The sequence below is a fragment of the Cebus imitator genome, unplaced genomic scaffold (genome assembly GCF_001604975.1).
Source record: "Cebus imitator isolate Cc_AM_T3 unplaced genomic scaffold, Cebus_imitator-1.0 Scaffold365, whole genome shotgun sequence".
In the NCBI taxonomy this organism is placed as follows: Eukaryota; Metazoa; Chordata; class Mammalia; order Primates; family Cebidae; genus Cebus; species Cebus imitator.
In genome coordinates this window covers 487,580-515,121 of record NW_016107680.1, presented here as the reverse complement: position 1 = coordinate 515,121, position 27,542 = coordinate 487,580, and the positions used below count along the sequence as shown (strand labels likewise).

General features: G+C 47.3%; 1 protein-coding gene across 3 annotated transcripts in view; it reads left to right on the top strand.

Moving 5' to 3' along the window:
• IRF2 (interferon regulatory factor 2) overlaps nt 1–27,542 on the top strand; it is an 89,443-nt gene that overhangs the window by 49,444 nt on the left and 12,457 nt on the right. For all 3 annotated transcript variants that reach the window (XM_017506896.1, XM_017506897.2, XM_037730838.1), the window contains 4 exons: nt 8,078–8,177; nt 8,945–9,121; nt 9,450–9,496; nt 19,884–20,001. In XM_017506896.1, coding sequence (XP_017362385.1) covers nt 8,078–8,177; nt 8,945–9,121; nt 9,450–9,496; nt 19,884–20,001 — 442 coding nt within the window. The remainder of the gene's footprint in view (nt 1–8,077; nt 8,178–8,944; nt 9,122–9,449; nt 9,497–19,883; nt 20,002–27,542) is intronic.

Below are 27,542 nucleotides of genomic sequence, written 5' to 3'. Positions count from 1 at the left end.
TTTTGAGACAAGGTCTCCCTCTGTCACCCAGGCTGGAGTGCAGTGGCGTGATCTCAGCTCACTGTAACCTCTGGCTCCAGGCTCATGCGTTCCTCCCACCTTTGCCTCCCAAGTAGCTGGGACCACAAGCACGCTCCTAGATGATTTTTATATTTTTTGTAGAGACGGGGATTCACTATGTTACCCAGACTGGTCTGGAACTCCAAGACTCAAGTGATCTACTCTGGCTTGGCCTCCCAAAGTGCTGGGATTAAAGGCGTGAGCTACAGCGCCCAGCCCGATTTGGAATTTCATGTTACTGTGTTGAATATGTCTGTCTGAGCCTTTCTGAAACAAGGCGGGGTGCTAAGTCAACAGAAATGAAGAAGCCATCTGCTTATTTCCTGTGACCTGTTGCATATCTCAAGGTCTTACCATAAACAATGTATTTTTCTAGGGTTTTCTGTCTATAGTGTTGTAGATTTACATCTGTAACCAGCTTCTTCCAAAGAAACAGACCAGAAATGGAGTTGCTCCTTGGTCAGCTCAGTTAGCAAGGGTGCCACGGAGGTTTAAGGAAGGGGGTACCAGAGTGAAGGGCAGCTGGAGAGCCAGGATAGCAAATGATACTGAATGAAAGCGACGTGTACTCAGCACGTACTGCATGCAGGTTCTCCCCTAAGTAAGGTAGGTGCATTAACTCACGCTTCGCCACTATGGGGTAGGTACTGTTAATATTTTCCATTTTCCAGACAAGGAAACTGAGGCACAGAGAGGTTAAGTAGGATTCCATTTTGAGGAACAAGGTAGCATTACTGTTTGATGTGGGAGGGAGAGGAAAGCAAATGCCCCTACGTTCTGAAGAGAAGTAAGCTGTCTGTTTTCGCTTTTCTTTTTTAAAAACACCTCCACGGGTTTGGGCTGGCTTGATGCAGTGGAGAACAGGCAATGTCTCGCACCGCCCGTGTTCAGCAGGCGTCTGACACGCTGTCCGCCGGGATTGGTTTAGACTAATCATGAGTCCCTTCTCGGCGCTGTGGTAGATGGAGCTGTGGCCCCTCCAGAAGCCAGATCCACATCCTAACCCTCAGAACCTGCGGATGTCACCTCATTTGGATAAAGGGTTTTTGCAGATGTAGTGAAGGTCCTTGAGATGGGATCATTCAGGGTGAGCCTTAACTCCAGTGAGGAGCGCCTTTATGAGAGACAGAAGAGGAGACAGGGGCGTGTGCGGACTGAGGCAGAGACGGGAGAGAGGCAGCCACAGCCAGGGACTCCGAAAAGACGAGGAAGGATCCTTCCCAGAGCCTTCAAAAGGCATGAGCCCTGCGGACACCTTGATTTTGGACTTCCGACCTCCAGGACTGGGATGGAATGCATTTCTGTTGCTGTGAGCCACCCAGTTTGTACCATTTTTCACGACAGTCTTGGGAGATCGATGCACCCTCTGAGGCTCACTTCGTTACGGGGACTCTCTGCTGAGATGCGTTTTCTTCCCTCTGTTGTGTCCGTGTTTTTCTGAGATAGGACCAGAGGCAAATGGATTTTTCTTGATGCAGATGAACACTTGGCCCCTTCCAGGCAGCCCTTACCTGCTGAGCATCACTCATCTGGCTCTTGGCTCGAGAGCTCTCATCCCGAGGCACGGAGGGAAAGGAGACCTCTGTGTCATGTCACTGGGCTCCTCCGCCTGAGCTGGACACGAGCCAGGCTGAAGAAGAGCACACTCATGGCTGCCAGCCAGTGCCGCCTCTCAGCACCGCCCTGGCACAGAGACCAAGGCCTGCACTGTGGTCTCGAGGCCCTGTCAAGCTGCATCCTACTGAGGCCTAGCCAGAGTGGGCACGTGGCATGGCTTGTGCACGTGGGCACTGCCATCACTGTCACTGCAGGCCTTGGCTGGCATCAGGATCCCTTCTCTCCATACCTGCACTCCCACAGGGCATCTTATTATAGGTTTCTGCTAACTTAGGCGTGTCGGCCTTCATCTGTCCGTATAAATACTTAACCGAGCACCCACTGCTCTCTCCCATTCACAAGCATTCTGCCTGGGAATCCCTGTTTATATCTTGAGAGGTTTGAGGTCATTCCAAGACCCCTTTTGCCACTGAAGGCTGCCGTAACTCTTAGAAGAAACTGTTCACAGGGCTGTGAGACTCACTTCTGCTTCAGTCAGCGTTCAGGGTGTGTTCATGTTTATTGAGACATGCTCCAGGCTGGGAGCCCCATGCACTGGTGCCTTGGCTGTCTTCCTCATCACTGCATGTGCAGGGCCAGGCCTAGTGCCTGGTAAGTGGGGCGCACTCTGTAAAAGTTGTTCTGGGGATACATGAATGAATGCCGTGGACTTGAAGGAGAGCAACATTGGTGGCTGTGCTTTTGTTCTGTTAGGATAATCAGATTTATGAGCACCGGGTTGGCAGTTGCCACATGGCTCTCAGAAAGTCCATTCAACCTACTACACTCTTAGAGAGAAAGAGTTGGTTAATTAATGTCTTAAATTTGTTTCTATCCCCCGTTGTTAGTGTGTTCTCTGCTGCTTATAACAGAATACCTGACTCTAGATAATTTATAAAGGAAAAGAATGTATTTCTTATGGTTATGGAGGCTGAGAAGTCCAAGGTTGAGGGGCTGCATCTGGTCAGGGCCTTCTTGCTGTTAGGTAGCATCTGCAGAGTCCTCAAGGAGTGTGGGGCATTACATGGTGTGGGGATGAGCATGCTCACTTGCTAGCAAAGGTCTCCCTTCCCATTAAAAAGCCATAATCCCACCCCCATGACAACCTGTTAATCCCTTAATCCCCAACTGGATTAATCCATTCGTGAGGGCAAGGCCCTCCTGACTCAATCACCTCTTAAAGGACCTACCCTCACTACTGCACACGGGATTAAATTTCAGTATAAATTTTGTAGGGGCAAATATTCAAACCAGAGCACCTACTTTCAATAAGTTTGAAGGAGAGTGGGAATGGAATGGGGTCCCGTGGATTCCTCTGAAGGAACAGCAAGGAAGGTTGGAAAAGTGCCTTATAACCAGCTCATGAATGAGGCCTTGGCTGGGGCCATTCTCCCTTGATGATGAGTATTTGCAAATGTGCATAGTATGTTTGAGTAGCCCAATGACTAAAAAAAATAGGATAGCAAATTTCCATATATTCATACATCTAGATGCAGGCAAATTTCCAAATGCATCTAGATGTATGAATATATGAATATTTCGCCTTATCTTGTGTGTGTGTGTGTGTGTGTGTGTGTACGTGTGTGTCTTTGTGGTATTTTAAAGCAACTTCCTGACAGTGTACATTGTAAGACATAAGGACATTTTCTTATATATCCACAATATCATTATTAATTGGACAGTTAATACAGTTTAATATAATCAGTGCTCCATTCATATTCAAAATGCCTTGAGTATTCCCAAAATACCTTTTTATGGTTGATTTGTTCAAATCAGAATTCAAAGGCAGTCCGCAGATTGTGTTTGGTTTTATGACTCTAAGTCTCTGCAGACTGTGGGTAGTACCCTGTTTTTTCCCTTCTTGCCATTGACTTGTTGAGACCAGGTTACTTTTGGGTTTGTCCACGTGCCTGCTTGTGGTTCCCTGGGCCATTTCTCGAGGAAGGAAGGAGGCAGCCACATTCGGGGTCCCAGTTTCTCTGGTAGCTCTTCCTGACCCCTACAGTGGCGGGTTGTTGATGTTCTTATTTCTTATTGGAGATTGTCCTGGATCCACGCACTAAGGCAGGGAAATCATCGGACCTTTCCTTTCTTCCACGTTGAAAGTACCCTTGTGTTTGTGTAAACATCAGGCCATCTCTGTCCAGGGTAAGGAGTCCCAACAAAAATAGCACACTCATTGGAACATCTGAAAAATGTCAGGGGGAAGAAGAGGGAGAGAAGAGAGCAGAACCAGTTTCCATGTGGGGCCAAGGAGCCCTTACTCTGCATTGCTCAAGATAATCTCACATGCTTTTCTGAAGTCAAGCAGCAGTCATCTCTCCTGCCTTCCTTCAGATGGGCAGAGTTCTGCACATACACAGGGCGTCCATCCACACACAGCGTGTGCCACCACCACGTGTGCAGGACTGGTCACTCGGGGATGAGACACCTGACACATACTGATATCACAGGGTCCACACAGACACACAGCAACACCATCTGTCCCATGGAACACATGACTTGTGACGAGAGTGTTTACTGGTCAGAATCTCTTTCCGTTTCAAAATGAATCTCACTTTCTTTTTCCTTTTAATATGGCCTTCTTCAGAAAAAGAAACTGTGATGCGATTTTAAAGATATTTCTGATAAGTTTCTTCGTCTTTTTTTTTTCCTACAGTATGAAAAACTAGTTAAAAGTTACATGTAGTTTAAAAAATATTTACCATTTTAAAGTGACCGTCACAGTGTCATGCAGGCATCACCACTGTCCAGTTCCAGAACTTTTTATCCCTCCCAAAGGAAATGCTGAGCCCAGTAAGCAGTCACTTCCCATTTCCCTCTCCCCTAGCTTGTGGCAACACTAATCTGCTCTCTGTCTCTGGATTTGCCATTTTTGGATATGTCATGTAAATAGAATCATTCAATATTTGGCCTTTTGTGTCTGGCTTCTTTGACCCAGCATAATGTTTTCAAGGTTCATCCACATGGTAGCAAGTGTCAGAACTCCGTTCCTTTTTGTGGCTGAATAATATTCCGTTGTATGGATATACCACATTTTGTGTTTAAGTTGTGGTTTGAATGTTTGTGTAGAATTCCTTTTTTTTTTTTTTTTTTTGAGACGGAGTTTCGCTTTTGTTACCCAGGCTGGAGTGCAATGGCACAATCTCGGCTCACCGCAACCTCCGCCTCCTGGGTTCAGGCAATTCTCCTGCCTCAGCCTCCTGAGTAGCTGGGACTACAGGCACGCGCCACCATGCCCAGCTAATTTTTTGTAGTTTTAGTAGAGACGGGGTTTCACCATGTTGACCAGGATGGTCTCGATCTCTTGACCTCGTGATCCACCCGCCTCAGCCTCCCAAAGTGCTGGGATTACAGGCTTGAGCCACCGCGCCTGGCCGTTTGCGTAGAATTCTTTGGGTATACATCCAGGTGTAAAATTACTCGGTCATCAGGTAATTAATTCTGTGTTTCACTTTCTCCAGAGTGGCTGCACCGTTTTACATTCCCACAGCAATGTTATGAGGATTCCAGTTCCTCCACATCCTCACCAACGTTTGTTATTTGTGTATCTTTTTTTGGAGACAGGTCTATGGAGCAGTCTGTTTTGTGTTGCTGTGAAGGACCACCTGGGGCTGGGTAATTTATAAAGAAAAGAGATTTCTTTGGCTTAGGGTTCTAGGCTGTACAAGAAGCATGACATTGCCATCTGCTTCTGGTGAGGCCTCAGGATGGAAGGCAAAGGGCATTGCCTGGCAAGAGAGGGAGGAATAGAGAAGGGTGCAGATGTGAAGCTCTTTTGAATAAACAGCTCTCACAGGAACTAACAGAGGGAGAACTTACTCATTACCGTGAGAACGACACCAAGTCTTTCATGAGGGATCCTGCCCCATGACCCAGACACTGCCCACCAGGCCCCACCTCCAACACTGGCAATCGCATTTTAATAGGAGATTTCAAGGGGACACACATCCGAGCTATGCCAGCCCACTCAGGCCGGTTACACAGTTCAAGAGGATGCATAGTGGACATTGCCAGGTTCAGTCAGTGCTTTTGTAGTTGGATGACTTTCACATGGTTACTCTGGGACTAGGTTTGTGTGTGTGTGTGTGTGTGCGTGTGCGTGCGTGCGTGCGTGCATGTGTGCGCCTGTGTGTGTGCACGGGTGTATGTGTGTGCATGTACGTGTGAGTATGCGTGTGTATGTGCATGTGCGCGTGTGTGTGTGCACCTGTGTGCGTGTGTGTGCGTGCACGTATGCGCCTGGGTGTGTGTGTGTGCATGTGCGCGTGCACGTGTGCGTGCGTGCGTGTGTGCACGCGTGTGTGTGTGCACACATGCATGCAGCTGCTTAAAAAGATCCACTTTATCAGTTTTGTGTCTTGCAAGATAGACTTCAGATTGTGTCACCCTAGAACTCCTTTGACCTAGAAAAAAAGTACAACAGGAAATTCTTAAGAATCTCTGCGTTTAAGCATAAAGCTTTAGATTCTGGGCATGCACTTCAGGAAAAGCTCTTTCACTGAAACCAATTTTCACCTATATTCATTTTCATGAACATCAAGAAATGGCATTTAGTGATTTTGCTCTCTGATTTTCATCTACGTTAAAGCATAAAATGCCACTCAGCCCCTTTCTGATCACCGTCCTTTTGAAATCAATGTGGATGATACAGAATGAACACCGAGGAGCTGATGAAAACGTCTCTTGCTTTCAGTTCTCCTTTAATAACTGACTTCTTAGAATATGGTAGAATTTTCCTTTTAACAGGTTTTGGGAAACTCTCCAGTGTTCTGAAATATTCTTAGTCCTGGCTTTGTGATTGGTTCTGTGGAAAGGCACGGAGCCTCTTTGGGGACAGTTGGGACGCTTTCTGCGACTCATCATGTGAGACTGAAGTGGTGAAACTCCCTCCTGACATTTCATTCCTTCCTCAGAGTGTAGTGCAGGGACCCGCATACCTAGCAATTACCGGAACTGCCTTGAGAGCTTTAAAAGAATACAATCTCCTGGGCTTTAATCTCCACAGAATCCAGGTCTCAACTGGTCTGTCACAGGACAGGGAATCTTGCAAATCTCAAAGCTGGGAGACAATGGGTGGGTGATTAAATAATAGTATATGGAGTCACATGACCTGGGTTTTGAACTTAAGACACTCACTTCCCTGTAAGTTCCTTGGCTAAATAGTTAAGTCTGTTTCTTGGTTTCCTCAGCTATAAAGTGGAAGTTGTAACATATACCTCACTGAGTAGGCTGTGGGAGGACAACAAAACAGAGGTCCATGTGGACATGGGAAGTCAAACGCGCAGTGCCACTGTGACCTTAGTACCTGCCGGTCCCACCACAAGAGCTGGTTGGGCCAGGTTCCTCACTGGCAGCTTCACTAAGAGTACGGCTTTGTTTCTAAACTAGGGGTTGCCAATCCTGTGTTTTTCAGGGTTGCCTGAGGCGGTTTTGAGTTGCCTCTGGCCGCTAGAGAGATGTAGAGCTAGGCTGGTGTAAGGATTGTACGGAGAGATGTTGCTCCGGAAAATGTGTCGTCTCATCACCTCTGCCTCTTTGTTTGCACTTCTCGCTACTTCCTGCAGAGACAGTGGACCCAGAGGGATTCAGACATTACTTTCTGTTTCTGTTGGAGATACTTGGTTTCTGTGACAGCGGCCTCAGATATACCCGACTTCTCTTTAGCAGCATAAAGGGGTATAATTTTGGAAAGTTGCCTGACTTTTAATTTTTCCTAAAATAACTGGAGTTACCGTTTTCCAAATGATGAGAATATGTTATAAGAATAAGCATTAGAAGTTTCAGTCCATGGCCATTTTTCTGTGGTTTTATAAAAAAAAGATGAACAGGGCTGAGTGCAGTGGCTCACCCCTGCAATCCCAGCAGTTTGGGAGCCCGAGGCAGGCAGATCAGTTGAGGTCAGGAGTTCAAGACCAGCCTGGCCAATTTAGTGAAACCCCGTCTCTACTAAAAATACAAAAATTAGCCATGCGTGGTGGTTCATGCCAGGCATCCTAGCTACAAGGTAGGCTGAGGTGGGAGAATCCCTTGAACCCAGGAGATGGAGGTTGTAGTGAGCAGAGATCGCGCCGTTGCACTCCAGCCTGGGCAACAGAGCAAGACTCTGTCTGCAAAAACATATTAAAAAAAATAGAAAAGAGGCAGAAATACCGGAACACATTGGCATATCCCAAATCATCACCTTGGATCTTGGAAAACATTCCTGCTCTGCAGGACTTCATGAGACTGACTGTCACCCGGGGCAGGCTGTCAAGCTTTGGGATCCAGTGGGGAAATGGGTTTGGTTTACAGTAGATCTTCCTGTCATATTCAGTGATGCTTGGTGGGAAATCTTGCTGGCCAGACCTTCAGAACCCTTTGCAATGGCGGGCCAAAACCCGCCACACTTCTTCTTTACCTTTTTTTTTTTTTTCCCCAGGAAAAGAAGATTTTTCAGATCCCCTGGATGCATGCGGCTAGACATGGGTGGGACGTGGAGAAGGATGCACCCCTCTTTAGAAACTGGGCAATCCACACAGGTACTAAAACTCCCTGCGACGTGTACACAGGCGGGCACTCACACTTAGTTTTCTTTCTATTACACATAAAATATCCCGGCTTATGACCTCACGAAGATGGCTCTGAAAAACCTGTGACGTGTCCCTAGGCACTTCCAGGACACTTGGGGTACAAATTACATCTCTCCGAAGTGAGGTTGCATTCATCACATAGAATCTTAGTCCTTACATTTCCTACAAATGTGGTACTCTAAGAAGTTCTCTAGGTGTTACCAGGGGAATATAAACTCATCGTTTGTTTGATGCTATAAACTTGATCTGATCAAGTTTATCTCCCCCCTAAAGGCAATCAGAAAGAAATTGATTTATTACATTTACGTAGGGAGCTATTTACAGGAACGGAGCTTGTATGGGATGTTGGAGCATTGGATGGAAAGAGGCACTCAGGTTCCCTCTGCCTGGTGACTTTGCAGCCTCTCAGTCTTCTGTCTTTCTTACATTGATGCTCCGTTCTTCCAGCATTATAGTTTCCTCAAGCTGTGTGGTAGAACCAGGGTGACCAGCTTGTCGCAGTTTGCCTGGAACTGTTCAGGTTTTAAAAACAAAATTCCCACATCCCAAGAACCTTCTTACCCCCAGGCACACCAGGACGATTTGTCACTGGAGATACAGCCTGGAGTGAAAAGGTTTCCTTGTACTGCCTGGCCAGCCATACCGTGTTTCCAGAAATTTCTTCCTCTGTATCTAATGTTTTCCCTCTTTTTCTTAACCTTTGTCTATGCTGTTAGGAAAGCATCAACCAGGAGTAGATAAACCTGATCCCAAAACATGGAAGGCGAATTTCAGATGTGCCATGAACTCCCTGCCTGATATTGAAGAAGTTAAGGACAAAAGCATAAAGAAAGGAAACAATGCCTTCAGAGTCTACCGAATGCTGCCCCTCTCAGAACGGCCTTCTAAGAAAGGTAAAGGTGTTTACAGACGGAAAAGCGATCACTCAGTGTGCATCATCGTGCCTTCGTGATTTCTTCATTTCTACATCTGCAGTCACTTTGCAGGTAGAACAGCGTGTTCATGCTGTAGGGGATCATTCCGCCCCTACCGGGCTTGGAAACAAAACTTTCAAGTGGCCAAAGTTAGTAAAAGTTGCATGTGGAATTTTGACCATGTACAGACTAAAACAACAGGTTCATAGAGAGTTTCAGGAAGAATTATTTAACCTAAGGGAAAGGTTTCTCTGGAGGTCCTTCATGAATTAATCCAAAACTACATTTTTTTTTTTTTTTGCCACAGGAAAGAAACCAAAGACAGAAAAAGAAGACAGAGTTAAGCACATCAAGGTAATCTTGGGTGGCTCAGAAAGTCGGACTGGGATCTTATTAATGACTCATGTTCTGCCTTATAAAAATGAGTCGCAGGACCTCTGTAGAGTGTGTCATCTTTCTTCCTTTGCCCGCGTGTCTTCTGTGCTTTACATGTTTGCTCTTCGGCATGTATCCACTTGCAGACATAGGTACACGGGGCCCCGCCTCATCCCGTCTCCCTGGGAAATTTATGAATGAAGTCACAGATGGACACAATGTGCTCGGCAGGCTGAGGCCTCCATCTGGCCACCACAGCCTCTGCCGGCGGTCACTTCGTGGGAGCTAAGCTCCACACTAGCTTATGTCCCGTACTCTTAACTATATTTTCAGGCTTTTAAATATACTCTACTATGTGTGAAATGTTATATGCCTCTATAAAATGTATGAACTGTATTTTATACACATTTCATCACGGGCCCTGTGGTGGGGGAATCGTGGTCAGCCCCAGGACTCCATCAGCACAGCTCTCAAAGGCTGCCTTCTGTCCACTGTGGAATTATCTCTATATCCCACAAGGGTTTTCCATGGGATGTGCGTGTGTGTGAGCTTCTCACTAGGCTGGGTAGTCTGAACTCCCTGCAGCTTAAGGATCTTTGCGGATAGATTAGGCAGCCCTTGTTAAATAGGGAGAGAAGAGCCAAATATTCCCCGCAAAACCGGGGACAAGCTTCACTTGCTGAGCAGAGAGCAGACGCTGCAGTCACAGACCCAGGAACCTCAGAGAGACTGTCTGGCTCGCTGGCCTCTTTTTGCAGATGAAGAGATGGCGGCTTGAGAGAGTTGAGTGACATGCACCCAGGGTCACCTGGATACTCAGAACCAAACTTGAAGGAGAGGCTAATTATACTGATTTATAATTTAGAATAAATGTTAAAGAAAAAAAGAAAGCAGACCATTCAGACAGCACAATGTTTAAAAACAAGCCACTACTTTGGAATAAAAAAAAAACCCAAATAATATGCTTCTGATATAAAGTTAGACTCATGAAGGTAGATTGTGAGGAAAGACTTAGATAAACTGTTGAAGTTTTAGAGATATTTACTTGTGTAATGGAAAAATAAATATTTTAGGCAGGGTATTTTTGTAGTTATATATACACATATATTTTTGAGTTGGAGTCTCACGCTGTCGCCCAGGCTGGAGTGCAGTGGTGCGACCTCGGCTCACTGCCACCTCCGCCTCCCCGGTTCAAGCAATTCTCCTGCCTCAGCCTGCTGAGTAGCTGGGATTACAGGTGCTCACTCCCACACCCAGCTAATTTTTGTATTTTTAGTAGAGACAGGTTTCACCATGTTGGCCAGGCTGGTCTTGAACTCCTGACCTCAGGTGATTAGCCTGCCTCGGCCTCCTAAAGTGCTGGGATTACAGGCGTGAGCCACCATGCCTGGCTCCAAAACAGTCTTTTATAGTTCAGCTTAATATAATGTTTGAAGCAAATTCCATACCTCTTCCATAATAGTTCAGTATATGTATTTAAAAGTTAAGTGCTCTGTAAAAATACCGTGATGTCATTATTGTACCTGAAAAAAATAAGTAGTTTCTCTCCATATCAGTGACTATCCTGCAGTGTTAGAGTTTCAGTTGTTCCACACATGTTATAACTTTCATGTGGTTTCTTTACTTAAACTGAGACACATATAAAATCCACATGATTTTTGAATGTCTTTTAAGTATTTTTTTTTTTTTTTCTGTTTTTCCTTTTGAGATGGAGTCTCACTCCGCCGCCAGGCTGCAATGCAGTGGCGCGGTCACAGTGCACTGCAACCTCCGCCTCCCGGGTTCAAACAATTCTCCTGCCTCAGCCTCCCGAGTAACGGACTACAGGTGCACGCCACCACGTCCGGCTAATTTTTGTATTTTTAGTAGCGACGGGTTTCACCATGTTGGCTAGGATGGTCTCGATCTCTTGACCTCGTGATCCGCCTGCCTTGGCCTCCCAAAGTGCTGGGATTACAGGCGTAAGCCACTGAGCCCAGCCAAGTATTTTTAAGTACATATGTTTCTCCTTTATTACCTCTTAAAACATTTATTTATTTATTTATTTTACAATCGAACAAACTTGGTTGTTAACCATATCATTTCTCAGCTTTTGTTATGTTTATGGCCGGTCTTACTCTGTCACCCAGGCTAGAGTGCAGTGACGTGATCATGTCTCCCTGAAGCCTCAACCTCCTGGGCTCAGGTGATCCTCCCCGCCTCCGCCTCCCTTTAGTGGTCGGGTCTACAGGTGTTCATCACCAAGAACGGATAATTAAAACTGTTTTTTTTAATAGAGGTGAGGTCTCAGTCTGATGCCTAGGCCGGTCTCAAACTCCTGGCCTGAAGTGATCTTCCTGCCTTGGCTTTTCAAAATATTGGAATTACAAGTGTGAGCCTGGCTGAGTTTGTATTTTTAAGGCCTACGTTTTGATTCATGTTGTTTAGTCAGAAAAGTATAGCTTCCTTACAAATGTGTGATTGTGAAGAACCTGCTACAATTTTAAGTGTGACCGAAGCGTATTTACTACTATTTTTCCATTCATCTAGCCCAGTGCCTGGCCCAGAACAGATCTCTAATAGGAATTTGATAACTGATGAGATGCGTCAGCATTTGTTGACTAAACAGAGGCATAAAGAAGCAGCATATGGGGGTGCAAGTGAGGGGTTTTCCATCAGGATGCAGATTTCATTTCATATCGCAGTTAATGGAGAAATAAGAATGGAGGAACAGATGTCACCTTTTCAGCACACTTCACTCACGTGTATCCACTGTGAGCCGTCGAAGGCCAGATGCCAACGATGCTAAGATTACCGTTATTTCACGTATGTCTTAGACAAACTGCTTCCAATGAAACCATGACACATGATAGATTGTAAGGCACATCCCCTTTCAGGGCTGTGGCAGTGTGAGGAAACGTGCATCTCAGAGTCCATGCCATGTGGTGGTCCCTTCGTCCAAGATCTCTGCGGCCACATCAGCACTGGCGGTGTCTTCACATGGCCACTAAAATGCGCAAGTTGTGGAAGGCACAGTCCTGGGTGGGCTTGACCATCCCGGCCCAGGGAAGTAAGTGAGAGATCTTAGGTGCAGCTGTGAGGGTCAAGATCCACCTGAGCCAAGTGTGTTTTATGAAATCCTTGTGCCATGAAGATATGGCTCATACCTGAAACTTTCCCCTCCAAAGGACATGATTCCTTCAGCAGAAGGCAGGTGATTCACCAGACCTAAGCCAGCCTAACTTGAATTTCAATCTGCTTGCATTGTGCTTTGCAGTGTAGCAGGGAAGCTCGGAAGTAGCCAGCAGGCTTCCGGAGTTCTGGACTTCCTGGCTGCTCAAGCCATTGTGTGGACTCAGTGTCTCTGTGGAGTGTTTGAAAAGTGAACTCCCAGGGCATCTGGAATTGGACAGTCAGAGGACACTTATTAGCTGTTAATATATGACTTTTTAATTGTATGTCAAAATACCCAAGCACTGGCCGGGCATAGTGACTCACCTGTAATCCCAGCACTTTGGGAGGCCGAGGTGGGTGGGTCATGAGGTCACGAATTTGAGACCAGCCTGGCCAATATAGTGAAACCCCGTCTCTACTAAAAATACAAAAAAATTAGCTGGGCGTCATGGTACATGCCTGTCATCCCAGCTACTTGGGAGGCTGAGGCAGAAGAATCGCTTGAACCCAGGAGGTGGAGGTTGCAATGAGCCGAGATTGTGCCACTGCACTCCAGCTGGGGTGACACAGCGAGATTCCATCTCCAAAAAGAAAAACACCCAAGCACTGAGTTAATATATCTTGTGCAAATATACTAAATCTACTTAGTCTACTCAAATATGTAACTGGTTAGATAGACTAGATTTCTTCTGCTGAGAAAATTTGTCTTTTATGTGGTAACTAGGTATGAAAATTTGCTGTGGAAGCAAGCTTTTCCCAATCTTCAGTTCAAGTTGAAGTTTTAATTAGCAGACAGTGTTTACAGCATGTGGGCCAAGTGTTAGAATTTTCTTGGGGTCACTCATGATTTATCTCCATGCTTTATGTCCCCCAACAAATAGTTTCCCCGAGACTGGAAGACCCAAGGCCCATTGGCCTGAGCATTCTCTGACATTTCCTTTTGTGAGTACATCCCTACATGCTCACAAACACCATGTTTTCCTGGAGCTAAGCCCCACCTGTGTGGCGGAACTGGATATCTAAGGAAATAAGAACAAGAAAAACAGCTGGGTACAGTGGTGCATGCCTGTAGTCCCAGCTACTCAGGAGGCTGAGGTAGGATTGCTTGAGCACAGTTCGAGGCTGCAGTGAGCCATGATTGCACCGCTGCACTCCAGCCTGGGCAACAGAGCAAAATCCCCACCTCAAAAAAGATAAACAACAGTAAGCAATCCTGGATTCTACATCATCGGTGCATATATATGTTTCGGAAAATAGCACGGAACGGTTTGCTCTGTGGGACTTCAGACAAGGCCAAGAACAATAAGGATAGAAGTCGTTAAAACAGAGGGGCGCTGGTTGATATTTTTGAGCTGATTCCAAGTTCCCAGCTATGATTACTGTCTCATTGATTTCTCCCTGTGATGGGCAGGTTCATCTCCCTTTTATACATTTGGGAAATGGATGCCCAGAGAGGCTGATTGATTTTCCCAAAGCTGCATTGCTTTACAGAGCTGAGATTTGAATCCAGCTATGTCCACTCAGTGCCTTATAGCCTCTGGGGCCTAAGCCAGGCCTTGAGGGATGAACAGGGTCAAACCGTGGTCCTTCCGCAGCACTAAGGGCCTCAGGAGTGAAGGCCTTGGAGGCTAGAGTTGGTTTGTCTTTCCTGGATGAGACAGGAAACTGGCTGAATTAGAGCAGGAGTTTGTGTGAGGGAACAATGGGAAATACAGGCGTGCAGGTGGGGCGGGTAGAAATGGGTACTTCCTGCTTCAGAGGGTTGTTTGCAGCTGAAATATACGTGCCTTGAAATTGTACAGTACTTCCTGATCAAAGTGTTATTGTTGTCAAGGCGATAGAATTGGGAAGGGCTGCTAAAGTCGCTTGGTAAAGATTAGGCCCGGTCTGTGTTTGTTCTGAGCGCAGACCTATGGGGAAGCAGATCGGCGTTCAGCTGCTCTTGCTCATGGAGCTGTTGGCTCTAACAGTGACATGAGCTGGCTTAAAACACGGTGCACTCCCTGGCAGGGCTGCTACTGCTGATCCCCTCACTGGTTGGAAGAGGTCTTCAGTTTTTAAGCTTTAATAAAATGAAAACACATGCCAGCAGCTCACTTGATAAACAGATAACACGAGGGCTGCCCTGGGTGGAGCGGGCTATCGGGCTGATTCTGCCTGCCCGGGATACTCCCTTCCCATGTGGTGGCTCAGGAGGGGAGCTCTGAGCCCTGTTGGAGAGGTGTGAGGACAGCTGTATGAAATGACACAGCTGAACTCCTTGGAGCACTCAGAGCAGGAGGGAATTGACAAGGAAGGGAGGCCTTTCTCACCGGGGTGGGAAGCAGTCCAGGGAGGGGCGGGAGCTGGGCCACTGGCATGGAGGGGAGGAGACGTTCTCCAGAAAGTGGAAGAGGGTTCGGAGGATGCAGATGAGAGCGGCCTGAAGAGGAGGCCCCGTTTCTCACCTTCAGAGGGGGTGCTGGGAATGGAGGTCGTTTTGTGGAGAGGATGTTTCACTTCGGACATGCTGCCTTTGACGTGACAGAGAACCCTGAGAGCAAATGCCAGCTCCAAAGTTGGAGGGCATAGTGCTCGGGTGAGTGCCCCAACCAGCAGATGTGTGTTCATTTACCTGAGAATGGCGCTGGTGGCTTTGGAAACCAATGCCTTCTCCAGGAGAGAAACTATGTGAGTTGCAGACAAAGGCCCACGGAGAAGAGGCAGAGAAAAGTGAGCCAAGGAAAAATGTCCAGAGGGAAGTGGCAGTGACAGAAGGGAGGACGAGAACAATGATGGCCTCTTTCTGAGGAAGGAAGGTGGCTTGGGACCGCAGGAGGCCCCAGCCTGGCTCACGAGAGCTGCTGTTCTGGGTGGCATAGCTGGGTGTGTGCACTCGCCAAGGTCCAGTTCCCTCGGACTTGTGAAGTCCAGCTGTCAGCTTACACGTTCTGCTAGCACAGACCTAGAGATGTCCTTACATTTGATGTCCTTAAATTTAGCTTCAAAGAGACTGGCTTTGCACAGATGAATGCGAGCATTTCGGAAGGTGGGAGGTGGGCTTGTGGCCCATTACACGGGGCTTCAGGGACAAGGGGCATTAGCTCAGCGTTGAAAGAGCGTGGGCTCGGAGCAGAGGGGAGTCCCTCTGCTGTCCTCCACCGCCGGTCCGTCCCCAAGCCCATTCAGCAAGTGTACCTCCAAGACCAGCCGAAGGTATTATTTTACACGTCTCAGGAAGCCTGCTCCTGCCCTTGAACGCTCTCGTGCCAGTTTGCTTTGGCTTTTAAAATCCCTTAAACTGTAGACCAAACCTTGGATTTTGTAATTATAGCAAAGGCCCTTGAACGTCAGCGCTTGGCGGAGTTCATGCACGGTGGGCGGAGTTCACGCTCGGTGGGCGGAGTTCACGCATCTATGGACCGCGAACCTTGGGTTCCATAATTATAGCATGGGTTTTTGAGCATCAGTGTTTGGTGCGGTTTACGCACCATGGAGGAGTCCGCACCCAAGCACAGTCTTTTTTTTTGGCGGGGAGGGGCTATCTTTGGAGCAAGGTGAGAAAATGAAAAGCCAAGAAAACTACGGGTTAGTTGATTTACAGAAGAGCCTGTGTTAAGTAAGGAACAGAAAGGGGAGATAGGAGTCTTGGCCAGGTTGAAGCAGGCCGGGATATGGGGCAGCAGAGCAGGAGGCAGTTGAGCCAGGGCAGGAGTGGCGTGGGGGCATCGGGGGTCAGAGAGGCTTCGGGTGAAGGCCATCAGGGTCTGCAGGATCTCTGTGTGCATTTTACACGGAGAACTCCACACCCCTTTTCTTCATATGAGATCCTTGGATTTTAATATAGCTTAGATTTAGATATTACTACTTCTAATCATTTCAGACACCTTGACCCAGCTTAATGAAGATCCTTCTCTCCTGGGCCTGTTCTTCATGGAGGCGTTCTGGGGAGCTGGTTCTGTTTCACTGCGCCATTGCCTGTACTGTCTGTCCTGAGCGACGGTACCAATGAGATGATTGCACTGATGGCATTGAAATGACAGCGTTTTGGCCAGGCATGGTGGCTCACGCCTGTAATTCCAGCACTTTGGGAGGCTGAGGCGGGTGGATCACGAGGTCAGGAGTTTGAGACCATCCTGGCTAACACGGTGAAACCCCGTCTCTACTAAAAATACAAAAATTACCCAGGTGTGGTGGCACGTGCCTGTAGTCCCAGCTACTCGGGAGGCTGAGGCAGGAGAATCCCTTGAACCCAGCAGGCAGAGGTTGCAGTGAGCTGAGATCACACCACTGCACTCCAGCCTGGGGACAGAGCAAGACTCTGTCTCAAAAAAAAAGAAATGACAGGGTTTCTTTTGGGGATGAGGGGAGGAACGCATTGCTGGGAGTCGTGTCTCCCAGCCTCCACTGGTGGAATATACAGCGCCATTACAGAAGTGGTCAGTGCAGGATGCAGGGTAGGAATAGAGAGAGGGGAACAGTGTCCAGAAGAGTGTCTCGGTCTCCACTGGAATTAGGGCAAGATACAAGGGCTTCTTAAGACAGAAAGCTCCTGGAATTTAACCATATTTCATGACCAAAGACGGACTTCAGTTGCCATGTCTCCACAGGCTAAAAGTAGCATGATCTTGGAAAATGAATTTAGTGTCTGAGTCATCATTTTCTCAAGTGATAAAAGTATCACTTGTTGCTAATTACATTGTAGATCATGTGTGACACTTAGAGATCTTCAATGGAGAAATCAGAATTAGTTTAGGTTTTTAAATATATGCAAGCCTGACTGCCTCATTACTTTTATGGGAAACCCAGAAACTGAATGAATTAAAAAAAAATAAGGTCAGACAGCAACAGAAACCCATACAAATGAGCTGTTCTCTCGGGACTTCTTCAGGGGCCTGTGTTTAGTTCTTTTTGAGGGAGCTGAGGAAGTGGAGGTGGGATAGTGAAGCGTGGGCATGACTTGGGGTGGGGAGACCCACCAGGTGTCATTGAGGACGCCATTGAGAAAGGAGGCTGACATCAGAGAGGCAGAGAATCGTAGCAGTGTCAGACAGCTCAGGCCACCACGGAGGGACAGCATCCTCCTCCCCATCAGAGGTCAGAGTCTGGGGCTGCAGGGGAAGGGATTTGAGGAGAGGCCATTGCATTTGGGAGAGCAGAGTTTAGCTGGGGACCTTTGGTAATGGTGAGTACTTGTTTATTAATAATTGCCCTGTACGTAGTTGGCTCATTTAATCTCCTTATCCCTACCACATGGGTCCTATTACTGTCCTCAGTTTACAACTGTCCGCAGTGCCCTAGGGTGGCTTGCAGAGGTTGAATAAGGACCCACAGCCAGTGAGGAGTGGAGGCACCAGGCTTTGCCCCAGGCCCTCCTGATTCCAAAGCCAGATCTCTCAAGACCTGGCTGGGAGCTTGATTCTGCAGGAAGAGGGGAGTGAGACCGAAGGTACTAACGCGGGCCCAGGTGGAGAGGCGAAGTCCGGAAAGGCAGACGCTGGGTGGGAAGTTTGGCTGTAAAAGAGGAGAAAACCTGGTGACTCACTCAGGTCACAGGCAAGTGGTTGTTTTTCCAGAAAGGGCAGACTTTTTTTTTTTCTTTAAGAATCAGGACCTTACTCTGTCACCCAGGCTGGAGTACAGGGACATGATCATAGCCCACTGCATCCTCGAACTCCTGGGCTCAAGAGATCCTCCCCCCACCTCAGTCTCCCAAGTATCCGGGACAAGAGGCTTGCACCACCACACCCGGCTAATGCTTTTATTTTTTGTAGAGACAGGATCTTGCTCTGTTGCCCAGGCTGGTCTCGAGCTCCTGGGCTGAAATGATCCTCCAGCCTCCGCCTTCCAAAGTGCTGAGATTCCAGGGTGAGCCACCATGCTTGGCCCAAGAAAGGGCCAACTTCTTACTTAGAACTTGTAAAAGAGAACAGTGCAAGATGCTGGGGAGAAAGGGGTGGAAGCTGGGCCTCGCAGGGATGGGTGTCCTGGGCCTGCCCTTACATCCGACCTTCGGGACATCTGCTAAGCCAGGCAGTGTATGGTTTCTTTAAAAACTGAGCTCCACAGTGAAGGGATGCCTTTGAAGTCATGTTACTAAGGTGGGATTTTGCCAGGTGGGATCAGAAGGGGGAGGTTATTTCCCCTCCTTCCGTTAGTGACTTTTTGAGGATTTAGGGGGGATTGATTCCAAGAAGTGTATAAATAAGCTGATAAGAACACCCACCGTGTTTCAGAGCCGACCACTCGGGACCTTTCCAAGCACAGTTGCATCTACTTGCACGAACCTCTGCTTCCAGTCCTGTGTTCCTTCTGCTCTCCACCCTCTTCTTCCGCTTTGGATTCCTTGGGTGTTGTCATGTGTGGCTTTTGTCTGACCTGATTGCTATCATACAGAGGATGCAAGCTTCCCTTGAGTGCCGACTGGCAGCAGGCACCTCAGGGCTGGCTTTGGCAGAGCCGCTTAGTACCCTCAAAGGGAGTGGCGGGTTCTGATTCACTTGGAAAAAAGCACACGTTAAGAGCTCCAATAAGGGAAAAGAACTTGTTCTCATTTATTTCGTCAGTGTGCACGCGCAGCGTCTTGGGCCGGATGGGATATTCAGCCACCTGAAGGGCATTTATGTAAGGCCATTGCGTGGGGCTGGCCGGCTGGGCTCAGGCCCAGGTTAGGCCCTTGTGCTCAGCCAGCCGTCCAGTGCAGGGCACTCAGGTGGCCACAGGCCGTGGCAAAACTTATCTGCAGGGAAGTCATCCACAACTTCCTCTGGGCTCCTGTTCTTGGGCCAATCATTGAGGCAGAGCTTTTCCTAAGAAATAGTTATGAAAGAGGTGGCATGATTCCTTCCTTAGGAGAAAGCCGGGCATTGATTCTTTGGAGCACGAGGGGGAGAATGTGGAATCCCCGCAGCGCACATTTTGCAGAGACAGCGACGCAGCTCTGCGTAACCCCACAGCTATTGTCTGTAGGTGGAAGCATTTCCTAAAGGCAAGCCAGATGGGCCGGTACCGTGTCCTTGAAGGGAAATAGAAGGAGCTGCATCCCCAGCAGCATACCCTGTGCAGAAATACACTTTCCCACAGGCCAGTTTAAAGAAGCAGGGAATGAATGCGTTCAGCAGCTGAACGTGAGTGACACTAGCATTAAAGAAAGTAGGCAGAGGGTAGAATTTCAGCTAGGTGAAGGGAGGGGAAAGGAAGTGTTCTCAATTCTTTTTTCTTTTCTTCTTCCTAGCAAGAACCAGTTGAGTCACCTCTGGGGCTTAGTAATGGAGTAAGTGATCTTTCTCCTGAGTATGCGGTCCTGGCTTCAGCTATAAAAAATGAAGTGGATAGTACGGTGAACATCATAGGTAAACTGTTTTGACATCTCATTTTTTCTACATACGAGCAGCCCCCCGGGGCCTAAAATTTGTGCAACAGTGAACTTCAAATAACATAGTCAGTGGGAGGAGGTCTTGGAATCATCTGACAATGCAAGTTCCAGCCCCCAGGTTTCCAGGCTGAGAAATGAAGGCTCTTGAGGATCAGATGATTAGATGGGTCAGTCTCAGTGGAAGAAGGCTGGGGTGACCTCCCAGGAGACATGTTAGTTTCCCAGCGGCTCGTGGCTAGAAATCCCAGTCTTTCACTATTTGGTCACATGGACAAAAGAGTATTTATTTAACTTGGGAACCAAGGAGAGGAAAGATTGTCCTCACGAATCCTCCCAGCACCCACTTCCTGGCAGACAGAGAAACTGAGGCACAGAGACATGCTGCTGGAGGGCCCACTCCAATTCAGCAGATACTTTTGAGCACCTTCTGTATATCAGACTCAGTGCGAGGAGCAGGAAATAGTTGGAGGAGGCCCAATTTCTCTTTTCATGGAGGGATACAGATAGTCAACAAAGACACCCACAGATAGCCGCAGCATTACCATTTGTGGTAAATACTGCAAAAGAAAAGAAAGGAGAGAGAAAAATCCAAGGAAACAAATTTAGATTGGAGGTCTCAGAGGAGCAGTGCTTTCCCTCCTTGGTAATAGTTGAACAGCCTCCAGATGTAGCTGGCTGTGCCCACCCCCGAGGAGGGCAGGGTCTTTACACTGAAGATACGTGTAATTCCTTCTCACCTGGGTGGACAGATGCACAGGTGTAGTGCCCAATAGACCTCACCCTGTTTTCCCTTTAAGGGGAAGGAGGAGAAAAAAAAGTCCTGGTTATTTTTACTTTGTTTTAGCATTGTATTTTTGTTGTATGTGTGGTGACTTCTGTTTTGAGGAAACAGAAGAAGCCAGCAACATGCTGACTTGTCCTGACGACTCCGCTGGCCTCTCGCGGGGGTTAGCAGGTAGCAGTGCGATTTTGTGTTGAAACCATCTCCCGGGCAGTGTAGAAAGTTTGCAGGTGCAGACATCCTGTCTGACTGGCTGAGGCAGTGCTCTAGGACCCTGGTGTATTTCTTGATAACAGCCCCACCCTTCAATAAAGCAAAGATTGCTATGAAACCAGACAGAGCAGTCTGTAGTGACTAGGCATATGGCAATTAGGAAGTCATGGCGTTGGGATTTTTGTCTTAATTTTGGCTGCCCGAAGTGCCCCTTATAGGAACAGTGCTTTCCCTCCTTGGTAATAGTTGAACAGCCTCCAGAAGTAGCTGGCCGTGCCCACCCCCGAGGAGGGCAGGGTTTTTACACTGAAGACACGTGTAACTCCTTCTCACTTGGGTGGACAGATGCACAGGTGTAGTGCCCAATAGACCTCACCCTGCTTTCCCTTTAAAACAGGCAAATTGTTTCCAGATTTGCCCGTCTTTATCTACGGTGAAGCTCAAGCAGCTTTTTAAGGCAAGCCTGTCAACCCACGTACCAGTGTGGGATCCCGAAGGCGCAGGAGAGCGGATTCCCAGCTCACAGACCAGCGTTAGGGTCCCCCTGAGGGCCTCCCAGTCAAACGCAAGCTTGGGAGACTCTGGCCCCAGCACTTGCTGTGGTTTCAGGATGGCCAGAGGTGACACAGCTGTGGAACCGGGTCTTCGTCTCTTCCCATATCTTTTGTTTCCCCTTCTTTTTGCCATATTTTCTTGTGCTTCAGATGGACACTTTATTTATAAGATAAAAAGTAGCTCTGGGGCAAGTCTTTAGATGGAGAGCACCCCGTCTTAGGAGATCACTCATGCTGTCAGCCATGCTCCGTGCCTTCTTCCTGGAAGCCGAGCTATTCACCCCTTAGGAGAAGGGACCTGAGACAAGGCGTTCAGTGTTATCCACACCCCTGGAACGCTGTTAGCAAGATGAAACTCCCTGTGAGGTGTGAACTATTACATCGCAATCCTCCCAGACACAGAAGCCATGACAGACTTTATTCTCGGCTCTATTGGACTTGGAGCACCTGGCACTGGGGTGAGACTGTGGGGCTGCTCCTCAGTCACCAAGTGCCAACTGGGAGACCTGGGCAGTGGAGTTGGGCTGCTGTGTTTTCAGCCTTAAGGAGTTTTTGTTTATTCAAGACAGCTGTCATCTTCCTGTGAGGCTGTATGTTATCTCCTTCCCCCGTCCCTTGCTGCCACCACCTCAGTTATATCACCTGTCAGCTCTTCCAGTCTTCCCTCACCATTCTTCTCAAGCCCATCCCCTTCTGTTTCTGATACTGCGTCTGGTCCTGCCGTGGCTGTCACCTGGGCCCTGCTTCCATTCTGCCCTCTCGTGATTCTTCTCACAGAATAAAGAATGCCAGTGTCATCATGTCACCACCGCTCCCGAGAGAAAGACTTGAGTTCCCCCAGGGCCCTGGGTCTGGCGTGACCTGGGCCCTGCCTACCGCTTTCATACCTGTCTTTGAACTTGAATTACTCTGAGCAAGTTAAGCTCCCTATGGCTGCTCGTAGAGACAGTGAGGTTGGTGGTGGGTCTCCTTACTGTGACGCGGCTGCAGAGGCTCTGTCCCCAGGCACGGTGAGGAGGGGACCTGTGGCAGTTCCAGCAGGAAGCGTAGCTCCAGCTCAACACATCTCGTCCACATTTCCACTCCCATAGCGTTGAGATACTGGTGAGCTCTACCGAGTGTACTGGGATACACGCTGTGCTTTCCTTTGTGTGGTGGCCTGAGATGCCGTTTTTCATGGGCTGTGGGGTGCACACTGCCCCGCCCCACTCTCGCCTCCTCCTGTGCTCTGTCACCCTGGTGAGGTGCGTGCAGTCTGCAGTCGGGGGCAGCCTGGTCCGGGCACCTACAGACCTCTGTCTCTGACTCACTGCTCCCACCATGGCTCTCGAGTGCCCAAACCAAATCATGGCTGTATTTTATGCCGAAAGGGCACGAGATTAGAAGTCAAAAGACGTAGGTTCTAGACCTAGTTCTGAAGTTTTTTATTGACCATGTGACTTTGGGGAAACTCCTTAATTTTTTGAAATCAGATTTCTGTATAGATTGGAAATCATATAGAATTATTTATAAAATGGAAATATTTAAAATTTAAAATTATATAGAAAATGGATATTCATACTTTTCCTGCCCATCTCACAGAGTTATTGTGAGGGTCAAATGAAATGTACAGATAAACTTCTCTGGGACTAGAAGGGGGTAAAATGATATGTTATGATTATGATATTACCAAAATCATATTAAAATATATTTGATTAAGAGAAATAGCCTCCATCTGTGCTGTGTCATCAGGGCTGGTGTGAAGTTTAACTACTGAAACTTTCAGATGGGGTCCGGGAAATTTCCCTGTCTGGTGCCCTGCTGATGGCCTGATTTTGTATGCCTGCTAATAAGTTTCATTCTTGACTCTGCAGCTACCTGGGTGACCTTAGCAATTTACCTGACCTCTGGGTTTTAGCTTTTTTCAACCGTAAAATGATAGGACCAAACCACTTCCAAGGACCCCTCTGTTTTTAATAATCTGCCTTTAAGCACTTTCTCTGAGGTGTGGGAGCAAGCTGCTTTCTCAGGTGGAGACCTGCATTAAGTCAACAATTGCTAATAAAGTAAGAATGAACTTTTAAGGAATCAAACCGGTTCATCAGTAACCAGCCATAAATAATATTGTTATAATTCTCAGCAGCTAGATTCAGATAAAATTGCATTCCTGTGGGTGACTCTTTTCAGATGTGCTGACTTTAATAAACTGGATAAAGTTAGTGGATTTCTAGTTCTTCTGTCTGAGAATTTCCCTGGCATGCAACAGAGAACTGTTGAAAAGAAATGTCACTATTAGTTATGAGCCAGAAGACTCACTAAGGTGAGATTCAAAAGTTTTTATCCTGAGAGGGGCTAAGAAAGCCAACAGTAGCTCGGTTTTGACTTCATTAACTCTCTCTGTTAGGGAGACCTTAGTATAAAGAGTTGAAATTTGGAGTCGGGGAAGGCTAACCTTGAATCCCGGTTCTGCTGCTGATTGGCTGTCTGATCTTGAATTGTTGACGTGGTTCTGTCTGGTATGGTTGTTTCAGCATGTCCAGACTGGGGATCACTATTGTGCCTTCCTCATGGGTTGTGAGGTCTTGGGAAGTGGTAGGGAGAGGCAAAGGTGAGTTCTCAGAAAGTTAGGTTTTGTCATTAATATCAGTCAGGGCTCTCCCACAGGAGTGCCACTTCTGACCTTATTTGCTGTAGCAGGTAAGTTTGTTATTCATGTGTCTTTTCAGCTGTCAGGAGTCAGTGCTGCTGTCTGCTTTGTTGCTTGGTGGTTCAGGGAAATCAGTTCACATGGCATGTGAAAGAGAGAGAGAGAGAGAAACAGACAGAGACTGGTTAGCGATAGTGCCGACGCGCATCTAGAGAGCATTTCGGTACTGGGATTTCCCTGCTTCTCTGATGGGCATTCACTCGAGAGTTGGAAAGTTTCTAAAGTACCCACAATGTTTGGATGGAGAGAAGCCATTGTCCTTTACTGAGGCATAAGACAACACACTCCTATGGGGAATTTGGCCTAATAGGTAACATATTAACTTGGTATCCAGATCATTGCCCAGAAAACAAAGACTGACTTTTCCGTCCTGGGCACCTGCATTCAGGGGATACACCTAAAATCTGCATGGACATGCTTATCTGCTTTTCCCCCCAAGTCATGTATATTAAGTGAAATACGGTAAAATTCACCCATTTTTAAGGGGCGAATACAGTTCTATAAATGTTGACAGATGCACTCACTGGTATAATTGCCACCGTACTGAAGACAACGTTTTCATCACCCCGACACGTTTCCTCCCTGGTCCCCAGCCCTAGCACCCACCTGCTGCTGTCTTTATCACTTCCCATAGGTTTCAAGAGTCCACTTGCCAGATGTCTTGATATTTTCTGGAAAACATTAATTGTCACATCCCGTATTTGCAGATTGTCACAAACCCCTGCAGGACTCAACTCTGGCTTCAGTCAGTGAGCCTCGGCAGCTTCACGTGTTCATGTATTCAGTGGAGAGTCCCTGAGCACCTATCTGATGGGTGCTGTGAGCATGTTCATACTTTGGTTGAGGAGAGACGCTGTTGACCCATTCAGAGCTCCTTATGGGTATAGAGAGTCAACCGGCAACACGAGGCCAGAAGTCCAGAAGTGTCCCAAGGTCTCTTCCCATTGTAATTTCAGCTGAGCGATGGGGACAGTGAGTGAGAGGCACCCAAGGGAGAGAGGTTGATCCGTGCTGGGGGGTCAGGAAGGGGCTCCAGAAGGCAGGGGCATCGTGAATGCTGCCTGTTTCTCAAACCCCACCCCCATCCCCCTGCCTCATTGAAGCCTTTGATTCCTCAAACTGGAAAAAACCACTGTACTTCTTCAGCCTCCATCACATGGCCCCTTTCCTTTTCTTTTCTTTCTTTTCATGTGTTCATGGCCTTAAACCTACTCTCTGGATGGTTAGTCGCTGGCCTATAGCCATGAATATGAACTTCTTACACACTGGATTCTTGGCTGCATTGACCTTCGGCTGCTCCTCCTAGCCCTGGGTGGCAAAGTCTGGTGCGGAACAGGTGTTCTATGAATCTTTGTTAGTTGAATAACTGACTTGGGCGTCATGGGGAAAAGCAGTGAGAGAAAGAATTTCTGGTTGGAACAAAGGGATCTAAGTAGGGGGACGCTGGAGCTGCTGGCACCGTTGGTAGCCCCAGCTAGTTGGCTGGCTTTCTATTAGGAGCGACATGCAAAGGAGAGATGGGTTTTCAAGTATTGGAAGTTTAAATGGCTTTGACTTAAATCAAACTTACCTAAGACCTTCATTGCCTTCGTATGCAAGATATCACTGTGCCCTCCCTCCTCAAACACACACCCCCCATTCGGTTTCTACCTCCACCCTGCAGCTGCTTCTTAGGACCTGGGGTAGGGAAGGACATTGTCTCGTTTTCCTGCCGTTTTATTTTACTTGGCGGGAAGAGGCAGAAGAAACTTGAGATGAGGGAGGTCAGTGTCGGTCAGCGTCAGTCTGTGTCCAGTGACCTGCATAATTGATGTCCTCACCCTCAAATAGGATGGTGCAAAGGATGAAATAAACTGGCTTGGGAGCCTGCCGGCCATATATAGCCTGCCTGCCTTTTCTTTAATTTTATCCCCGCCAGGAAAACCTAAACAGGATCCGGTTTCCCTTGCATTCCGTATGCTGTGGCTTTTGGACTCTTGTATCACAACCCCAAATCCCCTTTCTGAGCCTTTTTTGTGCCTTTCCTTTCTTTATTAAGGGACCTATGAATTGCCACTGCCCTCTAGAACCTTCCCTGCGTAGAAACCAGATAATGTGCTTATCGCTCCACAAAAAGCAATTAAAACAGGAACTTGTTTATAAAAAAAAATTCTTCAGAAAATAAAATACTTGGAGTGATTAAAACAGGAGCTTCTCCGTGACGCCTGGCGTCTCAAGGAGACTGGAATGTGGTCCCTTCCTGCTTAACCTGAATACTTTGCTGATTGGTGAGAAAATGACAGGAACATAGAACACCGCACATACTCCAAGCTGTGTGAGTTTGGACAAGTCACTCTCCCTCTCTGTGCCTGAGTTTCTTCATCTTAAACAGGATAACGATACGTTCTCTGTCATTTTTATGGGTTAAGATGTTAAAATAACATATACAGTTATGAGTAAAACGTTGATGATGGTGGCAAAGTGCTTTGAGGACCTTGGTAATTATTTCTTTACCTTTATTTATTGAAGCTAGCTCTCAGGGACATTTCATCCAACCAACAGCCATATGAGGTCAGTTCTGTTTAAAATTAGGGCAGGACCTTAGGGACCTTCAGATTAAAATTGCAGTGAAATATCATTACTTACCTATGAGAATGGCCAAAATAAATAAACAGTGACAACACGAAATGCTGCTGAGGCTGTGAAGAAATTTGATTACTCAGACATTGCTGGTGGGAATGTAGAATGGCACGGTCACTCCGGGAAGCAGTTTGGCAATTTCTTGTAAAATTAAACGTGAAATCATCATATGACTCAGCAATTGCATTCTTGGGCATTTATCCCAGAGAAATGGAAACTTATGTTCATAAACAGCCTGAACACAAATATTCATAGCAGCCTTGTTTGTAATAATCAAATGCTGGTATCAGCCCGGATATCCTTCAGTTAGAGAATAAACACATTGGTATATCCATACTGTGGAATACTACTCAGCAATAGAAAATGAACCAGTGACTGGTACACACAACAACTTGGGTGACTCTGCAGCGAATTATGCTGAGTTAAAAAAAAAAAAAGCCAACCCCGGCCGGGCATGGTGGCTCATTCCTGTAATCCCAGCACTTTGGGAGGCCGAGGCAGGTGGATCATGAGGTTAGGAGATCGAGACCAGCCTGGCCAACATGGTGAAACCCCGTCTCTACTAAAAATACACAAATTAGCTGGATGTGGTGGCGCATGCCTATAATCCCAGCTACTCGGGAGGCTGAGGCTTGAGAATCGCTTAAACCCAGAAGATGGAGGTT